This window comes from Rhamphochromis longiceps, linkage group LG13 (assembly GCF_057381845.1).
Source record: "Rhamphochromis longiceps isolate RC_006_pf linkage group LG13, R_longiceps_female_GT1.1, whole genome shotgun sequence".
Classification (NCBI taxonomy): domain Eukaryota; kingdom Metazoa; phylum Chordata; class Actinopteri; order Cichliformes; family Cichlidae; genus Rhamphochromis; species Rhamphochromis longiceps.
Window position 1 is genome coordinate 31,121,783 of NC_140569.1, and position 24,689 is coordinate 31,146,471.

At 38.4% G+C, this 24,689-nt stretch overlaps 1 protein-coding gene across 2 annotated transcripts in view; it reads right to left on the reverse strand.

Annotated features, from left to right (window-relative positions):
* Positions 1 to 9,836: 9,836 nt before the first annotated feature.
* LOC146656100 (uncharacterized) overlaps positions 9,837 to 24,689 on the reverse strand; it is a 47,131-nt gene continuing 32,278 nt past the window's right edge. For both annotated transcript variants that reach the window (XR_014914411.1, XM_085428987.1), the window contains exons 3-4: positions 17,646 to 17,703; positions 9,837 to 13,651 (exon numbers count right to left, since the gene is read on the reverse strand). Coding sequence is in view for 1 of the 2 variants with exons in the window: in XM_085428987.1 (XP_085285113.1) it covers positions 13,630 to 13,651; positions 17,646 to 17,703 (80 nt within the window). In the remaining variant the exon portion in view is untranslated. The remainder of the gene's footprint in view (positions 13,652 to 17,645; positions 17,704 to 24,689) is intronic.

Here is a 24,689-nt window from a genome sequence, read left to right on the forward strand (position 1 = left end):
TCTTGATTGTATTACATCAGGATCACACAATCCACATTATTTCAAGATTTGTTCACCATCATTAAAAATAACTTTCACCAACTGGAATTCAAAGTACAGTAGGTTCTACATTAAGGTACAGTAAGTTTTCCTCCTTTTTAGGTCATTAACAAAGAGTGTTTTGCAGGAATCTTCTGTCTTAGTGGGTGCGTTTGTTCTTATGTTTTTCATCGGGGTCACATAAAGTCATCATTTCAGGAATTAGCCACCATCATTGCCAACATCGCGACAATATAAGTAGTTATTTGAATTCTGAATATAGTAAGTGCTGATTGTTGTTGTGTTGCTGATGTCTTCTACAGTCAAAAATCACTGTAAAATTACAGTGATACATTGCATTATGCATTGTAGCTCATTTTGACCATCAGAAATCTTTGTTGCAAATCTTTCCTCTTTGCCAAGGTTGCAGGACTTGATATAAAGATGTATGTTAACTTAAAGCTTACTTTAGATTTTCAGGACATATCACATTAAGATCACCTCGAACGGAGACACTGATGGTTCCGTGTTTTCCTAAGTGCTTCCTTTCGAAGTAATCTTGATTGTATTACATCAGGATCACACAGCCAGATTATTTCAGGACTTGTTCACCATCATTAAAAACAACTGTCACCAACTGGAATTCAAAGTACAGTAGGTTCTACATTAAGGTACAGTAAGTTTTCCTCCTTTTTAGGTCATTAACAAAGAGTGTTTTGCAGGCATCTTCTGTCTTAGTGGGTGCGTTTGTTCTTATGTTTTTCATCTGGGTCACATAAAGTCATCATTTCAGGAATTAGCCACCATCATTGCCAACATCGCGACAATATAGGTAGTTATTTGAATTCTGAATACAGTAAGTGCTGATTGTTGTTGTGTTGTTGATGTCTTCTATACCTAATCATAACTGTAAACTTAATCTTGGATTTTGATTTATATTGTATTTTGACATTCCGAAATCTTTATGTCCTTTTAAAATAAAATTCCTTATTACAACTTAAGCGTAAAACTTTCCTTTTTGCTAAAGCATATAGTTAGGGCTGGATCAGGTGACCCTGAGTCCTCCCTTAGTTATGCTGCAATAGGTGTAGACTGTTGGGGGATTCCCATGATGCACTGAGTATTTTCTTCTAGTCACCTATCTCACTCAACATGTGTTAATAGATCTCTCTGCATTTAATCACACTCGTTATTAATCTCTGACTCTCTTCCACATTAGGGAGTTTTTCCTTCCCACTATCACCAAGTTCTTTCTCATAGGGGGTCATATGATTGTTGGGTTTTTCTCTGAATTTTTTATTGTAAGGTCTACATAATATATAAAGCACCTTGAGACGTCTGTTGTTGTTATTTGGTGGTGTATAAATACAGTTGAATTGAACTGAATTGTCAAGATTTCATGGAATGAAAATGGAATGATTCTTTTTTTCCCAAGTGCTTCCTTTGAGATAACCTTGGGTTCACATCAGGATGAAACAATGACATAATTTAAGGAATTATTCACCATCATAACAAAAAAGACTATTACCACCTGGAATGGTAGGTACAGTGTTACAAATTATACTCTTGATCTCAGCAACAAAGTATCACATTCAAGACATCAGCTTTTTCAACGATACCCTTGTTATATATGTATTCAATAAGCATAAGATTGGTCATGAACATTACAGAGACTTAAGCACTTACTTGGATTCTGAGTACATTAAGTGCTAATTATTGTTGTGCTCATTAGTAATCATGGATTATAGCTATACATAACAAATTCAAAAATATTTGAAGCTACATGTCCTGTGCTTCATATCAATGGTGGTTCTTTTCCTAAGTGCACCCAATAAAAGTGAACTTGCATATGAGTTTACAGCAATTAGACACTTTAAAGCAAACTTCAAATAGAGCACCAAATAGAGGAAAATTCAATGTGACTTCACTGTATATGTTTCACTTAAAGAATATATCAAGTAGAGACCCCTCAAATGGAAACAGTTGAGGTTTTCCTCTTTACTTAGTGCTTCTATTTGGGGAATTATTTTGAATAGTTCAGGGAATCGTTGATTTATGTGTTAATAAGATAACTGTGATTAGAACAGTATAAAACCTTCAACAGCTACTGGAGACAAAGGATGACAACAAAATACAATGGGCCGCTACTACAGTCGTTAGCCATCCATTTGTTTCATGATTGAATCTCGTTGATTTAAATGTGGGTGGGACTGAAGTTTACAACAGTTAGACAGTTTGAAGCAAACTTTAGATAATATGTTTCATTTAAAGAAGATCTCAAATATAGACTCATCGACTGCTACAAATTCTACGTCACTCTCCATGTTAGGTCTATCAAATTGAGTTCTATGTTTCATATCAAGATCACTTTGAATGGAGACACTGATGGTGGTTGTTTTCCTAAGTGCACCCACTCAAAGTGACCTTGCATATGAGTTTACAACAATTAGATACTTTGAAGCAAACTTTAGATTATATGTTTCACTTAAAGAAGATCTCAAATAGACACACTCATCGACTGTTACAAATTCTACCTGAGCCTGCATGTTACGTCTATCAAATTGAGTTCTATGTTTCATATCAAGATCACTTTGAATGGAGACACTGATGGTGGTTGTTTTCCTAAGTGCACCCACTCAAAGTGACCTTACATGTGAGTTTACAGCAATTAGACACTTTAAAGCAAACTTTAGTTAACACGGTTCACTTACAGAAAATCTCAAGTAGAGACCCCGCAAATGGAAACACTTGTGGTTTTCCTCTTTACTTAGTGCTCCTATTTTGGGAATTCTTTATTTTGAATAGTTCAGGGAATCATTAATTCATGTGTTAATAAGATGCCTCTTATTGAAACCGCACAACTCCTTCAACAGCTACTGGAGACAAAAGAGGAAACCAAAATACAATGGGCCGCTACTACAGTCGTTAGCCAACCATTGGTTTCATGACTGAATGTCATTGACTTAAATGTGGGTGGGACTGCAAGAGGAGTCTTGAGTTCATATAAAAGGAGACTCATGTCCAGGTATCCCTCATGGATTTGGAAACACAGACAACACAGGATTTTCCAAAAGAACTTCCGGACTCACTGGTAAGGAAGAGCATTCATTACAAGTCTGTATTATTGGTCCAACTCATGCAAGAACTTGTCTCTTGAATTCAGTAAGTGCATCTGCTTGGACCAGTTGTACACAACAACTGCTACAAATTCTACCTGACCCTCCATGTTAGGTCTATCAAATTGAGTTCTATGTTTCATATCAAGATCACTTTGAATGGAGACACTGATGGTGGTTGTTTTCCTAAGTGCACCCACTCAAAGTGACCTTACATGTGAGTTTACAGCAATTAGACACTTTGAAGCAAACTTGAGATAACACGGTTCACTTACAGAAAATCTCAAGTAGAGACCCCTCAAATGAAAAAAGTTGTGGTTTTCCTCTTTACTTAGTGCTCCTATTTGGGGAATTCTTTTTTTTTTTTTTTTGAATAGTTCAGGGAATCGTTGATTTATGTGTTAATAAGATGCCTCTGATTGAAACCGCACAAAACCTTCCAAAAGCTACTGGAGACAAAAGAGCAAACCAAAATACAATGGGCCGCTACTACAGTCATAGCCAACCATTGGTTTCATGACTGAATGTCCTTGACTTAAATGTGGATGGGACTGCAAGAGGAGTCTTGAGTTCATATAAAAGGAGACTCATGTCCAGGTATTCTTCATGGATTTGGAAACACAGACAACACAGGATATTCCAAAAGATCTTCGGGACTCACTGGTAAGGAAGAGCATTCATTACAAGTCTGTATTATTGGTCCAACTCATGCAAGAACTTGTCTCTTGAATTCAGTAAGTGCATTTGCTTGGACCAGTTGTACACAACAACTGCTACAAATTCTACCTGATTACATCTAAAAAATTGAGTTCTATGTTTCATATCGAGATCACTTTGAATGGAGACACTGATGGTGGTTGTATTCCTAAGTGCACCCACTCAAAGTGACCTTACATGTGAGTTTACAACAATTAGACACTTTGAAGCACACTTTAGATTATATATTTCACTTAAAGAAGATCTCAAATAGACACACTCATCGACTGTTACAAATTCTACCTGAGCCTGCATGTTACGTCTATCAAATTGAGTTCTATGTTTCATATCAAGATCACTTTGAATGGAGACACTGATGGTGGTTGTTTTCCTAAGTGCACCCACTCAAAGTGACCTTACATGTGAGTTTACAGCAATTAGACACTTTAAAGCAAACTTTAGTTAACACGGTTCACTTACAGAAAATCTCAAGTAGAGACCCTTCAAATGGAAACACTTGTGGTTTTCCTCTTTACTTAGTGCTCCTATTTTGGGAATTCTTTCTTTTGAATAGTTCAGGGAATCATTAATTTAGGTGTTAATAAGATTCCTCTGATTGAAACTGCACAAATCCTTCCAACAGCTACTGGAGACAAAAGATGACAACAAAATACAGTGGGGTGCTACGACAGTCGTTAGCCAACCATTAGTCTCATGATTGAATCTCGTTGATTTAAATGTGGGACTGCAAGAGGACTCTTGAGTTCATATAAACGATAACTCATGTCCAGGTATCCCTCATGGATTTGGAAACACAGACAACACAGGATTTTCCAAAAGAACTTCCGGACTCACTGGTAAGGAAGAGCATTCATTACAAGTCTGTATTATTGGTCCAACTCATGCAAGAACTTGTCTCTTGAATTCAGTAAGTGCATCTGCTTGGACCAGTTGTACACAACAACTGCTACAAATTCTACCTGATTGCATCTAAAAAATTGAGTTCTATGTTTCATATCAAGATCACTTTGAATGGAGACACTGATGGTGGTTGTTTTCCTAAGTGCACCCACTCAAAGTGACCTTAAATGTGAGTTTACAGCAATTAGACACTTTGAAGCAAACTTTAGATTATATGTTTCACTTAAAGAAGATCTCAAATATAGACTCATCGACTGCTACAAATTCTATGTCACCCTCCATGTTATGTCTATCAAATTGAGTTCTATGTTTCATATCAAGATCACTTTGAATGGAGACACTGATGGTGGTTGTTTTCCTAAGTGCACCCACTCAAAGTGACCTTACATGTGAGTTTACAGCAATTAGACACTTTGAAGCAAACTTTAGATAACACGGTTCACTTACAGAAAATCTCAAGTAGAGACCCCTCAAATGAAAAAAGTTGTGGTTTTCTTCTTTACTTAGTGCTCCTATTTGGGGAATTCTTTTTTTTTTTTTTGAATAGTTCAGGGAATCGTTGATTTATGTGTTAATAAGATGCCTCTGATTGAAACCGCACAAATCCTTCAACAGCTACTGAAGACAAAAGAGGAAACCAAAATACAGTGGGGTGCTACGACAGTCGTTAGTCAACCATTAGTCTCATGATTGAATCTCGTTGATTTAAATGTGGATGGAGCAAGAGGAGTCTTGAGTTCATATAAAAGGAGACTCATGTCCAGGTATCCCTCATGGATTTGGAAACACAGACAACACAGGATATTCCAAAAGAACTTCCGGACTCACTGGTAAGGAAGAGCATTCATTACAAGTCTGTATTATTGGTCCAACTCATGCAAGAACTTGTCTCTTGAATTCAGTAAGTGCATTTGCTTGGACCAGTTGTACACAACTGCTACAAATTCTACCTGACCCTTCATGTTATGTCTATCAAATTGAGTTCTATGTTTCATATCAAGATCACTTTGAATGGAGACACTGACGGTGGTTGTTTTCCTAAGTGCACCCACTCAAAGTGACCTTGCATACGAGTTTACAACAATTAGACACGTTGAAGGACACTTTAGATTAAATGTTTCACTTAAAGATCTCAAATAGACACACTCATCGACTGCTACAAATTCTACCTGACCCTCCATGTTATGTCTATCAAATTGAGTTCTATGTTTCATATCAAGATCACTTTGAATGGAGACACTGATGGTGGTTGTATTCCCAAGTGCACCCACTCAAAGTGACCTTGCATACAAGTTTACAGCAATTAGACACTTTGAAGCAAACTTTAGATTATATGTTTCACTTAAAGAAGATCTCAAATATAGACTCATCGACTGCTATAAATTCTACGTCACCCTCCATGTTAGGTCTATCAAATTGAGTTCTATGGTTCATATCAAGATCACTTTGAATGGAGACACTGATGGTGGTTGTTTTCCTAAGTGCACCCACTCAAAGTGACCTTACATGTGAGTTTACAGCAATTAGACACTTTGAAGCAAACTTTAGATAACACGGTTCACTTACAGAAAATCTCAAGTAGAGACCCCTCAAATGAAAAAAGTTGTGGTTTTCCTCTTTACTTAGTGCTCCTATTTTGGGAATTCTTTCTTTTGAATAGTTCAGGGAATCATTAATTTAGGTGTTAATAAGATTCATCTGATTGAAACTGCACAAATCCTTCCAACAGCTACTGGAGACAAAAGATGACAACAAAATACAGTGGGGTGCTACGACAGTCGTTAGCCAACCATTAGTCTCATGATTGAATCTCGTTGATTTAAATGTGGGTGGGACTGCAAGAGGAGTCTTGAGTTCATATAAAAGGAGACTCATGTCCAGGTAACCCTCATGGATTTGGAAACACAGACAACACAGGATTTTCCAAAAGAACTTCCGGACTCACTGGTAAGGAAGAGCATTCATTACAAGTCTGTATTATTGGTCCAACTCATGCAAGAACTTGTCTCTTGAATTCAGTAAGTGCATCTGCTTGGACCAGTTGTACACAACAACTGCTACAAATTCTACCTGATTGCATCTAAAAAATTGAGTTCTATGTTTCATATCAAGATCACTTTGAATGGAGACACTGATGGTGGTTGTTTTCCTAAGTGCACCCACTCAAAGTGACCTTACATGTGAGTTTACAGCAATTAGACACTTTGAAGCAAACTTTAGATAACACGGTTCACTTACAGAAAATCTCAAGTAGAGACCCTTCAAATGGAAACACTTGTGGTTTTCCTCTTTACTTAGTGCTCCTATTTGGGGAATTCTTTCTTTTGAATAGTTCAGGGAATCATTGATTTATGTGTTAATAAGATCCCTCTTATTGAAACCGCACAAATCCTTCAACAGCTACTGGAGACAAAAGAGCAAACCAAAATACAATGGGCTGCTACGACAGTCGTTAGCCAACCATTGGTTTCATGACTGAATGTCATTGACTTAAATGTGGGTGGGACTGCAAGAGGAGTCTTGAGTTCATATAAAAGGAGACTCATGTTCAAGCATCTCATGGATTTGGAAACACAGACAATACAGAATATTCCAAAAGAACTTCCGGACTCACTGGTAAGGAAGAGCATTCATTACAAGTCTGTATTATTGGTCCAACTCATGCAAGAACTTGTCTCTTGAATTCAGTAAGTGCATTTGCTTGGACCAGTTGTACACAACAACTGCTACAAATTCTACCTGACCCTCCATGTTACGTCTATCAAATTGAGTTCTATGTTTCATATCAAGATCACTTTGAATGGAGACATGGTGGTGGTTGTATTCCTAAGCAGTGTTGGTGAGTAACTGAATACATGTACCGCCTTTACATATTTAAAATACAAAATATGATTAATTGTATTCTATTACTAGGGCAGCACGGTGGCACGATGGTTAGCACTGTTGCCGCACAGGAAGAAGTTCCTGAGTTCAATTCCACCATCAGGTCGGGGTCTTTCTGTGTGGAGTTTGCATGTACTCCCCGTGTTTGTGTGGGTTTCCTCCGGGTACTCCGGCTTCCTCCCACCGTCCAAAAACATGCAGCTTATGGGGATAGGTTAATTGGATAATCCAAATTGCCACTAGGTGTGAATGTGAGTGTGAATGGTTGTCTGTCCCTGTGTGTTGGCCCTGCGACAGACTGGCGACCTGTCCAGGGTGTACCCCGCCTCTTGCCCTATGCCAGCTGGGATAGGCTCCAGCGCCCCCCCGTGACCCTGAAAAGGACAAGCGGAAGCAAATGGATGGATGTATTCCGTTAGAGTTACCGTTTAAAAAGGTGGTATTCAGAATACAGTTACTTTTCTAAAATAAAGGGATTACACAGAAAGTCTTTTCCTGTTTCATACTTTAGGCTATGCCCTGTCTAATTTTTGGTAATCCCACGCTGGTGGAAACCCAAACAAAACACACATTAAGAGGCTCTAATGCCTGAGTCTCAATCTCGCATCTCATAATGACGTGAAGAAATATTTTTTATGATTTAATATGAAGGCAATAGGCAGAGTGTTACATGCCCATGAGGCTACACCCTAAAGAATGTAGCCTCATGTAGTCTGTGCTGCAGGGAAAAAGCATGGTAATATATTAAGTAATCCAAAGTATTCAGAATACGTTACTCTCATTGAGTAATGTAACGGGAATACGTTACAAAATACATTTGGGGCATGTATTCTGTAATCTGCAGTAGAATACATTTTAAAATTAACCTTCCCAACACTGTTCCTAAGTGCACCCATTCAAAGTTACCTTGCATACGAGTTTACAGCAATTAGACACTTTGAAGCAAACACTAGTTAACATGGTTCACTTAAAGAACATTTCAAGTAGAGACCCCTCAAACGGAAACACTTGGAGGGATTTTCCCCACGGGGACCAATAAAGTACACTTTCTTCTTCTTCTTTTCCTTTTTCCTTAATTCTCCTATTTGGCGAATTCTTTATTTTGAATAGTTCAGGGAATCGTTGATTTATGTGTTAATAAGATGCCTCTGATTGAAACCGCACAAATCCTTCAGCAGCTACTGGAGACAAAAGATGACAACAAAATACAATGGTGGTTGTATTTCTTAGTGCACCCACTCAAAGTGACCTTGCATATGAGTTTATTCACGTTGAAGGGAACATTAGGTTATATTTTTCACTCAAAATGATTTGAAACTGAGACACTTTAAATGAAAACATTTGTGCTTCTCCTCTTTCTTTATTCTTTCTTTATCTTTGTTTTGGGAAATTCTTTATTTTGAATGGTTCATTGAATAGTTAATTTATGTGTTCAATATCTTTCAAATATTCAGAGAAGTCCAGTTGTCTTTCTTCAACGCTCCTGAGACCACCAAGAGGTAGATAACTGAGAATTTGATATGATATAATACATATCATACTTGACATGATACATATGCACTTTTCATTCCAAGCCAATAAGTAATTGGGAACCATTTTCACTGTCAGTCATTGAACTCAGTCTCTTCTCCTTGCATGCAAGAGCATGCACATGTACAAATACATGTACTGTATACTAATGTTCTAATTAAATGAGTAAATAAATAATGTCATACTGTACACACAGTGCAAGTTTTTAATGGGGTAGTAGCAAATTGTGCTCCTACAAAATTTGCTATATGTAGCATCTACTGAAACAAAGCAGCATGTTACTTTTGGACGCTTGGCTGGAAAAGGCTTTTCCTGCTCCAAGTTTGCATTTTGTCCTCAGAATGAATCAACGCAGTTGAGCTTACCACTCAGCGTCTGTAGCTTAGGAATGGCCTGTTCTAAATAGAATGAGATCTCATTTGTGGGTATTATTACTCAACCTTTACTCACCACCTGAAAAAGATGGTTGTCCATAAAATTGGCACTGATTACTCAACCATTAATCCAATAGTTGTTTACAACTCTATACTCTATACTTCAATTGGCTTTTAGTTGCTTCATCGTGTGTGTGTGTGTGTGTGTGTGTGTGTGTGTGTGTGTGTGTGTGTGTGTGTGTGTGTGAATCCACCAATTCTAACTCAACTGAGCCATTTTTACATAAAGTCACTTTATTAGCTTTTACATATGTCTCTGAATAGAATAAGTAGTTTTATAATACCAAGAAGTCAAAAATAATAACCTATATATTTATAAAACTAAGTAGATTTACTACTCTTGACTTTTTAAAAACAAACAAGGTCTTTGATAATATAGTAGTATTTTCTGCCTTGTTAACCTTTCAACAAATCTAGACACTCAGGGTGAAGAGGTTATACAGAAAAGAGTTTGGATAACTGTATGTGTGTGGATGTCTGTATGTCGATATTACTGTGAGTCATTAGGTATGCACCAAGTAAAATGTTTTCCACACATCTGAGCAGTAACAAGAAAACAGATAGTGAGAAGCAAACAGTAGAAAACAATGGTTCAGTTCTGCCCTAAAGTGAAATCAGAAGCATTTCTGGTACTCTGAAACCTTTGATTGTGTGCATTTTAGCTACCAATGGGCAAATTGAAAGTAGTGGTAAAAACTTCAAATAGTTTCAATTGCTTTCTATTTCATGTTGAGCAAAAACAGAGAGTTTATAAATAAAGTAAGGTATCATTGGGGGCGAGAGAGTCTGTACTTAAATCAGTACAGTCTGGAACATATGTGTTAAGTGCTAGGATCTACAAGATGCTACTATGAAATTGCTAACGGAACAGTGAACAGTTAAGAACAGTAAAGAATGGCTGCATTATTCTAAATTCTATAATCTGTTCTTTAGTGTGTCCTTCCAAAAAAGGACGTGTAATAAAATGGGGAAAGGGGACAAGGAGCAAGTGACATTGAAACCCCAACAACTTTAAAAATTGATATAATAAACAAAGCTTGGCTTTTATATTTACCAACCCATAGTAGTTAATCCCTTCACAATTTTGGGGGGGGGGGGGAACTGATATCAGTATATCCTGTGGTTAACTGACATCTGAAAAGTCTAAAAGTCTTAAAATGTCTTTAAAGCTAAGAAAACATACCAGTTAAATTTTTAAGTTGACAAATTTTTCTAGTGTTTTAACTGAAAACAGTGTCTGATAGTAGTAATTTTCATGCCTGAGTTTCTTCCCATCCAATGAGAAAACGTTGCTCAAGCCTGTTATCCATAAAACCCAGAGGTGTGGAAAACGAAAAGCACACACAGCTACATATATGATTTGATGTTGACACAAGGTTTAGAGTACATGATGTTGTTGGTATATGAACACATCTTGACACAAAGCTGAATAAGGAGCAGAAACTAAACAAGAAAATATTTAAACATATATCCCCTCGATCCCTGACATCCTATTCTCACAGTAACCCTTTAAATAAATGTCTCATTATTAAGCAAGAACTTTATTTCACAAAAATTCAACAATACTTCCAAATATAGTAAGAGGAATCTGGAATTTGATGTGGATTTTTTTAATTAAAAATCTATTACAAGATGAATTTTGTAACAATTACTGTACTTGTATAACATTTTGCAGAGGTATAATTTTGTTTGCACCAGTGAATGACGTGAAAAAACAAGGGAAAGACAAAATTTAGGTTAACGTTTGTTGTAGGTCAGGATTAGGCTAGTAGTGGTTATGGTTGAAAGTGACCTATCATGCTAATCGCCAGCTCCATATTTTTTAAACAATTTTTTTGACAGTATAAAAGATGGATGTAGGTGCTGGGTCTGGAAGGTGAAGCCAGCATGCAAGTGCCTAAACCTGCATTTCTTTTTAATGTCCACCATAGAGCCAAACCTGTGGTTAAAAAAGACGTAGTCTCCTTCGAAAGTCTACAGCCCTCAGATTTTTAAAGGCTTTTCTGCTGTAAAGGCTTTTCCGCTCATTTTGGGGTCACACTAAAAATAAATAAAATAAGTAAATTTGGTAAATCTTAGTCATGCTGTGTTTTAGGGAAGAGAATTATTTGGGGTATGCTGAATGATTTATCCTGTTTTCCTTCTCTCTCCCCAACCAGTCGCGGCAGATGGCCCCGCCCCTCCCTGGGCCTGGTTCTGCCGGAGGTTTCTTCCTGTTCAAAGGGAGTTTTCCTTCCCACTGTCACAAAAGTCCTTGCTCATAGGGGGTCATTTGATTGTTGGGTTTTTCCCTGTAGGTATTATTGTAGGGTCTACCTTACAATATAAATTCTCTTGAGCACTTTTGTGATTTGGCGCTGTATAAATAAAATTGAATTGAATTGATATGGGGTTTCAAAATAAGACTTGTCTATCTTTTCAAATGTGGTTTCAGAATACTAAGATGGCAATCGCAAAACTCTTTACCTTGACGCTTCAAGATGGGACTTTAGAAACCAAGACCTACATCCATCTTTTATATTTGAAGATAAATGGTTTGTGTTTCCAGTTTGAGCTGCTTTTTTCACAGTTTCACTACAGATGAACAAGTAGTTGGTGAGTTTTTGCAGACAAGTCAGCAGCTTCCATGAAAACTATGGGTAATGGTTGCCACAAGGTCACTGGCCAGTCTCTAGGGCTAGCAACAATCAGCAACTTCCACAACCGCTCACCAACTGGTTAGGAAAACACGTCTTTTCCTATCGACCGGTGAACCCAGCGGCTTCCAAACGTTCTCTGGGCGTGTGTGAATGGGGCCTTAAACCCTTTTAAAGATTGTATTCCTTTAGAGAAATGAGTTTGAATGGCACCTGTGGTGGCCAGAAGTAGAGAAAAAGTGAAAGTTAAAAAAAAAAATTCATTCTGAACACTGAGCTTTTGAGATATTTCTCCAAAAGTTGATTCTGTTCATCTGGACGTAGCGTTTTGTGGCAGAAACGTTTCGTCACTCATCCAAGTGACTTCTTCAGTCTCAGCTGACTGCAGGTTTCCCCAATCTTATAAACAGTACATTTGCATAATGACTGAAACCAGCCCACTGAAGGAACAATGGGCTGGGAGGTCAGCTCCTTAATCTTAATTATGCAAATTCTCATGACCATTGATCAACAACCTTTGTGACTGCCAATTGTCAAATTAGTTTCTTGTCTTACATCTTGAGAAATTCTGTAGTGAATAGAAATATAATTTCTGACAATTATGGCCAAAACTATCAAATTTATCCACAAAAAATGTTAACCTCCTAACATCCACCAGGTGAACCAAATAAGGAAAAGGTTATAATTAAGTTTAAGCCACATGCTAAATAAGCATAGTTTCATAAACTAGAAAATGTTGCTTTTCAAATCAGTTCTTTTACATGCATGTTGGTCTAACAGTTTTAAGATTTTCAATTGGTTACAATTCAATATAAAAAGTAGACATAAACCTAATACTAACGCAAACTTGTCACTGGTAATCTAACAGATGTTGAGAGGTTAAAGTAAACTTTGTGCTTCAATTCCAGATCCACAATTACTTTGTAAAAGTAGTTACCATTACCTAAAACTGCGTTTTCACACATTTTAATTTTCAAATGCTTACAGGTGTGACAGCGAAGAGACAGTTAGCAGGAACAACTACTCTTGATATATAACTTAATTTATCCATAAGGGCTCTGTCTTTCCAAAGAGGTAGGGCTTTATAATTGGCAACCGCAGATTCTCAGTTGTTTTGTTTTCTTCTGTTCCTTTTGGCAATGCAGGGACAAATCTTCGCCCATCTGAACAATGACATTTGTTTTTTCTGGTGGTCCTCAGTAAATGCATAGCAGCATCAGTAGCAGCAACCGCAGAAAAGGCAGAGAGAGTATTTATGTCTGCTTGTAGTCGCTGTTCACTGCGAAGTTTTGATTGGCCTGATCATTTATGCGACCGGTTATGTATCGATCCTCTTGCCCCTTCTGCTCTCTCTGGGGTGCATGTTGTCACAGCAGCATCTCATCAAGAGGCATGTCATGGTAAGGAAGCATCGAAGCTGAAAGACAGGAAAGAAACAAAAAACGTGCTGTCATTTGTGTGTGTGTGTGTGTGTGTGTGTGTGTAGCTTCTGGGTTCAGAATGCAGAAATCTGTCAACTCCAGGTAAAGATGAAGGTTGATTTATTCATCCATTAGGAACTTCTTCAACATTAAATATTAACCAAGTCCCATCACTCAGTTGATGCATTAAAGCAGGGATTACACAAGGGTGACCTCTCACACACACACACAATTTGCCTTTTCCAACACTATCCTATACCATGCACATTCACCCAATGTGTGTGTGTGTGTGTGTGTGTGTGTGTGTGTGTGTGTGTGTGTGTGTGTGTGTGTGTGTATATATATATATATATATATATATATAGTGGGGCAAAAAAGTATTTAGTCAGCCACCGATTATGCAAGTTCCCCCACCTAAAATGATGACAGAGGTCAGTAATTTGCACCAGAGGTACACTTCAACTGTGAGAGACAGAATGTGAAAAAAAAATCCATGAATCCACATGGTAGGATTTGTAAAGAATTTATTCGTAAATCAGGGTGGAAAATAAGTATTTGGTCAATAACAAAAATACAACTCAATACTTTGTAACATAACCTTTGTTGGCAATAACAGAGGTCAAACGTTTACTATAGGTCTTTACCAGGTTTGCACACACAGTAGCTGGTATTTTGGCCCATTCCTCCATGCAGATCTTCTCGAGAGCAGTGATGTTTTGGGGCTGTCGCCGAGCAACACGGACTTTCAACTCCCGCCACAGATTTTCTATGGGGTTGAGGTCTGGAGACTGGCTAGGCCACTCCAGGACTTTCAAATGCTTCTTACGGAGCCACTCCTTTGTTGCCCGGGCGGTGTGTTTTAGATCATTGTCATGTTGGAAGACCCAGCCTCGTTTCATCTTCAAAGTTCTCACTGATGGAAGGAGGTTTTGGCTCAAAATCTCACGATACATGGCCCCATTCATTCTGTCCTTAACACGGATCAGTCGTCCTGTCCCCTTGGCAGAAAAACAGCCCCATAGCATGATGTTTCCACCCCCATGCTTCACAGTAGGTATGGTGTTCTTGGGATGCAACTCAGTATTCTTCTTCCTCCAAACACGACGAGTTGAGTTTATACCAAAAAGTTCTACTTTGGTTTCATCTGACCACATGACATTCTCCCAATCCTCTGCTGTATCATCCATGTGCTCTCTGGCAAACTTCAGACGGGCCTGGACATGCACTGGCTTCAGCAGCGGAACACGTCTGGCACTGCGGGATTTGATTCCCTGCCGTTGTAGTGTGTTACTGATGGTGACCTTTGTTACTTTGGTCCCAGCTCTCTGCAGGTCATTCACCAGGTCCCCCCGTGTGGTTCTGGGATCTTTGCTCACCATTCTCATGATCATTTTGACCCCACGGGATGAGATCTTGCGTGGAGCCCCAGATCGAGGGAGATTATCAGTGGTCTTGTATGTCTTCCATTTTCTGATGATTGCTCCCACAGTTGATTTTTTCACACCAAGCTGCTTGCCTATTGTAGATTCACTCTTCCCAGTCTGGTGCAGGTCTACAATACTTTTCCTGGTGTCCTTCGAAAGCTCTTTGGTCTTGGCCATGGCGGCGTTTGGAGTCTGACTGTTTGAGGCTGTGGACAGGTGTCTTTTATACAGATGATGAGTTCAAACAGGTGCCATTCATACAGGTAACGAGTGGGGGACAGAAAAGCTTCTTACAGAAGACGTTACAGGTCTGTGAGAGCCAGAGATTTTCCTTGTTTGAGGTGACCAAATACTTATTTTCCACCCTAATTTACGAATAAATTCTTTACAAATCCTACCATGTGGATTCATGGATTTTTTTTTCACATTCTGTCTCTCACAGTTGAAGTGTACCTCTGGTGCAAATTACTGACCTCTGTCATCATTTTAAGTGGGGGAACTTGCACAATCGGTGGCTGACTAAATACTTTTTTGCCCCACTGTGTGTGTGTGTGTGTGTGTGTGTGTGTGTGTGTGTGTGTGTGTGTGTGTGTGTGTGTGTGTGTGTGTGTATATATATATATATATATATATATATATATATATATATAAAAAATGTTCTTCCTCCACCCCCCATTTTTTGCACATGTCGAGGAGCATGTCAGGCTACATTTCACTGTGTGTTATACTTGTATAACTATGCATGTGACAAATAAAGAACCTTGAACCTTGAACCTATCCATTGCCCAAGATGACTTCTTATGTCAGCACTTCAACTACCAAAGGTGTTACCTACTCCATGTTTTTCCAAATTTTCATAACCTGTAGATGATTTACATTCTCTGTTCTCTCTGAATTTATTGGGTTTTCACATATTACCGACTGAATAAATTAAAAAGCGTTGCCAAATTTGATCATTTCTGGATTTGATACTGGACTTTTTTTTCGTTTCATCTCAACTGAACTTCAGACTAATTCTGTCTTAATAGCAATGCTTTCCTGTGAAATCGTCTTGCTTGTTCTCACTCTTGTTATATTTGGTGTAACACTTGCATATCATTTCACTTAAGTAAAATAATATGTGTTAGGTTTTGTATTGTTGATTGTCATTTATGCTTAGAAATATTTAACCATATATGCTTAGAGGTGTATAATCAATTGTGTAGTGATAGGACTGTGATCTTTAGCAGGCTGCAAAGGCTTGGTGTGCATTCTAGAGTGGAATGCACACCCACATCCTAGGAGCATAAGAGAGGTCCTATCTTCTCTTTGTTGATATAGCAAACACACGTATATCTCTTTAAGTATAAGAGCCTTTTGTTCAGATGGACCCGCTAGACTCCTGGCACCAGCTTTGGGGAGTCTTCACAGGGTCACATCTTGACCTCACACAAATCACACACACACACACACACACACACACACACACACACACACACACACACACACACACAAAGGCAAGGTACTCTTTGTTTGTATGTAGACATCATATGTTAATGAACCTATGCATATTCATGTAACCTCAATAAAAGAGCAGTGTTACGGGAGAACGGACGAGAGCAACTGGGGTCAAGCGAAGGAACGGCGTTTGTCCGGTTCTCTCCCGTGCACGAGAAACATGAAGAACTTTGCCTACTTCGTGTCTTGCTTGCGGTGTAATTATATTGCCTTCAACGTTCCAGCGAATAGGTTCAAGCTACAAACCTATCAATATGTTCTTATCAAATATAAATATTATCCTGGTATGTGTAAGTCATCATTTGTGATGACTTATTTCTACCCTTATTCCAACCCTAGGCTATTAGAATTATATCAGTAGTTTTATTTATTTTTATTTATTTATTTTTAATTTTTATTTATTTAAGAATTATTTATCCAAGCACAATCAAAGGACAAGAAAATCAGTCATTCACTCAGCCTGAGAGCAGGGGAAGGTGGAGCTAATTTGACTGTAAATGTTAACTGCCTCCATCAACTCGTAAACTGAGCTAAACTTTTTTTTCTTTAATCGTTTGATTTTATCCTTTGTTAGTTAATTACTAAACACCTGTTTACCAAATGTATATGTTCGGATTATATTTTATGTTACATTTTAAATGACAAAGTAAGGGAAGCAATGTTTACGTCAAGTCTGGTGTTGCCTTGCAAATGATCTGATAAATGATTATCAGAAATTGAACAGTGGTATTGGCACTGTAGTATTGAGAGAACTGTGCTGATCTGTGTTCCAACACACTGGAACTGGAAAACATCAGACTGGTACATAGTTACTCACAAACCTGTTCATTTGATATAATGACAGTTAAGATAACTGAAATAAATAAATAAAGATCACAAAACTTTTTCCGCATTAAGGTCACTTGTGATAAAGTCTTAGCACTCAAAAGTATTTTGCACACCGGACTTTTATGTTAAAAACAGCTCCACCACATAGTGATTTAACCATATCTTCTAAATATAAAATAATATAAAATAATATAAAAAGTTCAGATATAATATATAAAAGATAAGAATTCTGGGGACTCACCTGTCCCAAAGTTTAACACTCCTACATGAGTTGGTGCAGCAGCCAGCAGATATCAGAGCTGTAAAAATAAACCAGCAGAAATCATCAGAAACTGGATACTCTTAGTTAAGATTAGTAATTGTTGTACACACATGCACACACAGTGAAAAAATGTATCTTCCCACACTGAATTGCCTCAATGATGAGTGTTTTCCCTTGATGTCAATCCTCCTTCGTTCTCTTTTCAATTTTGAATACATACAAGTAAGAGTCACGCTATGCTTCCACAGTCAGCAATAAATTACTCAGTGATATAATGACTGCAAAAACTGGTTCTCACCCCTGTCTTGAGTTGTGACTAATTGTGTTTCTGTTACTCAAATACGTGCCAGTCAGTCAGGAACAGAGCCAGCCATGCCAAATATTGTCACTGTCTACCACACACATAATTACACTGAGGAGGAGGAAAAAGGAAAAACTATTAACCAAATCACTCGTGAATCTTATGTTGTTGTCATAGAGGGAAGTTGTCCGAGACAAAGAAGTCAGCTCTGTCTGAAGAGGTTAAAAGAAGACTTCCTAGACCTCAAACAAAACATTGCGCTCATTGATATATAAATGCCAGGGAATTTTCATTTACATTAGTTACTTGTAGCTTTAGTTACATACAAGGAAGGTTGCCGGTTTGAGCCCCGGCTCCGACAGTCTTGGTCGTTGTGTCCTTGGGCAAGACACTTCACCCGTTGCCTACTGGTGGTGGTCAGAGAGCTCGGTGGCGCCAGTGTCCGGCAGCCTCGCCTCTGTCAGTGTGCCCCAGGGTGGCTGTGGCTACACTGTAGCTTGCCATCACCAGTGTGTGAATGTGTGTGTGAATGGGTGGATGATTGTGTATAGTGTAAAGTGCTTTGGGGTCCTTAGGACCAAGTAAAACGCTATACAAATTAGAGATGGACCGATCCGATATTACGTATCGGTATCGGTCCGATACTGACCTAAATTACTGGATCGGATATCGGAGAAAAATAAAAAATGTAATCCGATCCATTAAATATCACGAAAGCACCTCACAAAACTTGCAACACGCCGTAACTCACCTCAGAACGTTAGCACGTCGGAGCAGTATGCATCACGTGATAGAGCGGCTGTGGCATGCGGGACCTGTCAGTGGTCTGGATAGCATGTGGAGCTTCGCTAGCAACCCGGCATTTCATCTCCGACAAAGTTATCCCGAGAGAAGTAAAGCAAATGTGTAAGTCCATCTCTGAATGTTTGTAAAGCATTCCTGCGTTAAGCTTAACAAGCGACTGCCTCTTCTTGCTGCTACTTCAATCATGAAACTGCTTAACGATCAGCTGATCGGCTTTTCTGTCGCGAGTCCGTGTCTCTAGTTTGCTTTTGGCCCACTTTGCACCAGAAAGAGCAAACCAGCGGCTGAACAACAGCAGCACGTTTAAGCTTGATCAGCTATTGTTAGAATGTATTTAATATTACTTTCTACTCGAGGATCTTTTTCTACGTAGCTGACGGCTGGTAACTGTGCAGGGGCGGATCTAGCAAAGTTTAGCCAGGGGGGCCGATAGGGCATTAACAGGGAAAAGGGGGCACAAAGACATACTTTTCTTTCTTATTCTCATTTAAAATGTCTAGCTTTTAATAAATAATTATCTGACAGCCAAAGTTTTAATTTGATGCAAAATGTATAGAAGTCCATTACTGTATATAGTAACTATTAAGTCTAATATACCCTAGTAAGCTATAGTACATTTTCCTTTGGGAAGGTACCATCTGTGCAGTCTGCAATTTTGTTGAAGAAAGATGTTGAATCTATTTAATATTTCTTGAAAAATAATTGATTTCTGTGCATTTTTTTTTCACACTGCATCAAATTAAGGTTGATTACGTCGATTAAGCATCATGAGGTGGCGCGTGAGGGGTGGTTCCCTATTTTTTATTTATTTATTTTTGTTGTTGCTGGGAGTTGGAACCCTATTAGTTAGGTTGCTTAATATTTACGCTAAGTACTCTTTAAAATACCAGAATAGGGAGGATGGTGTAGGTTTAAGTTTATTAGATTGATCAGTATTGCTGTACTATGAAATATTTTTTTTTGCATACAGGTATAACAGAATAGCTTTAGTGTAGTTGTTGTTTTAAACTTGAGTATGAACTTATACAAAATGCAGCAAGATATTTAAAAAAAAAACAGTTTTGTTGATTAAAAAACACCATATCGGATTCATATCGGTATCGGCAGATATCCAAATTTATGATATCGGTATCGGACATAAAAAAGTGGTATCGTGCCATCTCTAATACAAATACAGACCATATACCATTTACCAAATGATGGACACTAAATGTAAACCTGCCTTTACATTTAAAAAGAGATATATTATCAGAAACTAGAAGATACTGTAGAAGATACTGTAGTTCAAATGACGTCTCTCTTCAAGTTTTACCATTAAATGCTTTTTCCAGAATTCCAAACTGTTATAAATTTGAAAACCCCACATCCAACCCAAACCTTAGATGGGTGACCAGTGTTCTCTTGGAGATTAAGGGCTTGATTTAGTAACACGCTGTGCCAGTACAAACTGGGTTTTGCTGTAAAAATTGGTTTTTTTTTAAAGTACTGTATTTACAAGGAAAGTGCAGTGATAAGACTGCACGTTACAGAGTTTTGTGACTGGCCCAGCTTGATATTGAAATGAACCAGCTGTGCCTGTGTTCAGAAAACAGTTTCAACAACTTTCATAAATCACCCGTAAAACTAACCACATATACAGCTCACATGAGGTTAACAGTAATCGATGAGGTATGTGGGAGGATGTTCATATATTAAGTGGACTCGGGTTAAACAGCTGTTGAACCAAAACTCTTAGTGCTGCTACACTCATCAAAGCTGGACAGTGCAGGTGGAATACTGACAGAGAAGACGACCAAATGCAGATGTGTTTGTGCTGTGTAAACAGGAGATTTTGCCCAGACCACAGTGACAGTGAACACATGCTGTGATTATATAACCAGTGTTTCCGGCAGTTTACCATGCTTACACTGGAGGCCTGCTGCATGTGCTTCACCACTCCAAGTGAGCATGTGGCACAGCAGCTGTAGGGAGGAAGAAAGGCTGACCGCTGACTGTGGTCATCTATCAACTCTAACACAGATTAACCACTCACTTTGTGTGTACCCGTGTGTGTGAAGATGCTGAATATTCTAATTAAACAGCAAGCACAGACAGTTCTTTGAGTCAACGGTGCTACTCTCTGATTGTTTCTCGTGCACTGAGAGTGCCCTCATTCTCATGTTGACCTGTTTACACCTCTGGTTGTGTCCCAGTGGTCCAAGCTGTCAAGACACACAGACATACACAGAAAGGGAGAAAGAGAGAGAGGACAAGCCCCTGGGCTGGTTCACAGCTGTGTGCTCTGCTTCACTTGAATGCACTTCGCTGCGTGCGCCATGAAGAGTGATGGACAAAAAGAGGGATAGTGTGTGTGCACGTGTTTGTGCCACTGTTCAGTATTTTACTCTGTAGTTTATTTTTCCATTTTTGTTAAGAAGAGATGGAAAAATGAGTTAGAAAAGAACAAGAGCAAAGAGAGAGAAGAAATGAGTGATCAAGGGAGAACTGGTCTTTTGTCCAGCATCAAAGGGCACAAAAACACACACACATCCGATAGGTGGTAGAGGGACAGAGCAGCAGCGTTTGTAATTTCTGCAATGCGCAATTATAAACACCCACGCTACCACACACACACGCACATGCAGGTGGTGAATATGTTGCATTTATTTGAATACATAATAGATAAACCAACCTTGGAACTAACACCTGGTCACTTGTGTTTCTCAGATGCTTGTATCTACAAAGGGATGTTAAATGTGTTTGTGTAAAAGTCCGGCAAGTAAAAATGATGATGGTCAGTGTACCAGAATACAAAAGAAAGCTCAATTAATATGTCAAATGTGCCTGGTTTGAAATAATAAGAGGAAAAAGCAGGCTTCAAAGCTGACTGGAGATGAATTGCCAGGGAAGCAGCTGTTGGCCTACTTAGCAGGCCTGTCCTTAACACAGGACCTCTGATCTCACACACATACGCACATGCGCACACAAGCACATTTGCAAACTTTCAATTACACAAGCTACACACATAAATTGAACTTGCTGGGAGCTTGCTTTTGCATGTGCTTCTGTTGAACTTTGCCATCACTTTGCTGACCTGCCTGTGTGCCTCACCATTGTATGTGTGTAAAATTACACATTTTTGTGTGAACTCGTGATTTCACTGAATTGTGCCATCCCATCATCCAACAGACCTTCAGTTCAACCCTTAATGAAGTTTCCAGCTAAATGTTCCCAGGCCTTTTCACTTTCCTGACACACTTTCTAATAAAAGAGGTCCCAATATTCTGTGTAATATATAGTAAACCTGTACCGGCAAGGTTTTTATGTGAAAATAGGGGAGGTCTGTCAGCCTGCATCATAAAATGCATAAGGGAGATGCTGTAGATGAACAGCTAAATTCGTTCCAGTGTCAAGCATGTTTACATCTGGGAAATCAACTCCACCCATGCAAAACAACAAATCAAATTTTACATGCAAATAACAAAAGCAAATAACCCCCATGAGCTAAATCTAGATGACTGAATCTACATTTGTTATAATTTGAAGGTAATCAAGTAAGCTATTTAGCCTATAGTTGCTCAGCAACTATCAAAGATTAAGCTAATAGTTCAACAGTTTTAAACTGATGCATCCTCATTTGGTTTCCAAGACTAAGATGAGGAGATTGATACCACTCGCATGTTTGTGTGTTTGAAATAAAAGATATGATAACGAAATTGCAAAATTGTCCCATATCGGCACTAAGCACAGCTAAACACAACAAAACACAAAACAGTAAACTTTAAAGTGGATAAAAAGTGCAAAAAAGGTATGAATGATAAATTAAAGAATGAATGTTTATTCCACACGATTGCCCCCCAAAAAGTCCAGGGAAGTAGCCAATCAGGTCAGCTGTTAGCATTGATTGGGGTTATTGCCCTGTTCTAAAAGCTGTCCTTGAGTCTGCTTGTCCACGACCTCAGCAACCTAATTCTCCTGCTAGACGGCAGCAGCTTAAACACTCGGTGTCCTGGGTGTGTGCAGTAAGATGCCACGTGCCCCTTTGAGACAGCGAGTGCTGTACAGGTCCTCCGGGGAGAGAAGAGGTTGTCCGAGGATTTTTTTGGCCATATTAATGACCCTGAAGAAGAAGCATCTTCCCCCAGGCTATTCGGGCCCTGAACCAGGTGTAGGACTGAACTCTCCCACACACATCACATCTCCACACGCACTCTGGTTTTTCTTTTTGCATGCGTCTTATAATTTCTTTTTATTAATAAAATCTGTAAGTTTTTGTAGTGATCTGTAAATCTGTAAATATTACTGTCAATTCTTACTGTCATTTAATGGTTGGGCATTGCACAGCAATAAACATTTCACCTCATGTCATACTGTGTATGGTTGTGTGTGTGACAAATACAATTTGAATTTGAATGTAAAGTGCCTGTTTGTGTGCCACGGTGCAGCTGGAGAACCATACAGAGATGCAGTATGTATCAGTATGCAATATGTGCAAAACGTAAACGCTAAAAGCTACACCTCAGTCAAATATGCACTGTTGAATCTGAACTATGGAGTTCAATTATGGTTACTATGGTTATTCTTCTACTTGATGAAGTTGAAGAGTAACCAACATATTTACCACCCACAGATTTAACTTGGGTCAGCCGATATTTAACAAACTATATTTTCTTTCATTCATATAAGAAAAAAACACCTTCATTTACAAATGGACAAATCTCTCACTTTTCTGTTCAGCGTTCAGTTGCTGCTGATGAGTAACTCCTGTTTTCCTACCAGTGGGCTGATCAGGTTGCTGTTATGGAAATCCCAAACCATCAACTTTTTTCATTTCAGTTCAATCCAGTTTTATTCACATAGCAATAATTCAAAACAGTATCTGGATTGAGATGCTTGTATTGTAAGAAAAATGTCAGTGAGAGAATCCCAGTGATTCAAGTACTTTTTCATAGTGTTTGCCCTATGAGAACTTGAGAATTTAGAAGAATTCAGTTTTAACAGGAAGCAATAGCCAGCAGAGCCAGGCTAACAACTACTGAGGAGAAAGAGAGAGGAAAAAGGAGAGCACAGGACAAAACACATACTATGGCATATTGAGATTTGAGTGCAATGGCAGTGAAAAGAGGTGAGCTGATAAGAAATGCTCAGTGCATCATAGAAAGAACCCCAACTGCAACCAAGTCAGAAGAAATACTATCACTAACTGCAGATCAGAGCTGCAGTGAAGCTAAAGCTCTTCCAGTACTAATTTGTATTCTATTGTATTTAAGACTTCACTGGTGTGCCTCCTGTCGTACACACATTCGCTACCACCACAAACACAGTCAAATACTGGGAAACACAAACATCATTTACCAGAAATGAAATTTGAAATTTGGGCTACTGGATGAATAACAGCTGAGGGAGTAAATGTGATTACCTGACAACGCTAGCCTCTTTATTTCATTTTTCCTTTTCTGTCTTTTTTCAAGCTGTTTTCAACATCTTTAAAAACAATTTATGCCAACAATATGCTAACAAGCAATCTTAATAGTTGAGGTTTAAAAACAAATGCAGTACACTAGCTGAAATCATCTCATGCTGTACCTTGAGTATTTACTCATTTTGAATCAGGGAAAATTCAAACTGAGATGTGGTGGCATCCGTCAGGTGATTTTGCATTCAAGCAATTTTCCCTGCCTTTCATTCTAAAGAAAGAAAAAAACCCAGAGTGTATAGACTATGCATATTTAATTCTTCAATATATTAATTTTTTATGTGTGTTCAGGCTTAATGCTAAATTTTAGAGGTGAAACAAATGGACTAATGCATATACAACTAATGATACAAGAGGATATGTAGGATAATTAACTAAAAGGAGTTTGCACAAAACAGAAGCAAACAGGGGAAACAGTAAAGAATTCAAATCTTGCAATAAATTGTGAGATGTCATTTACATA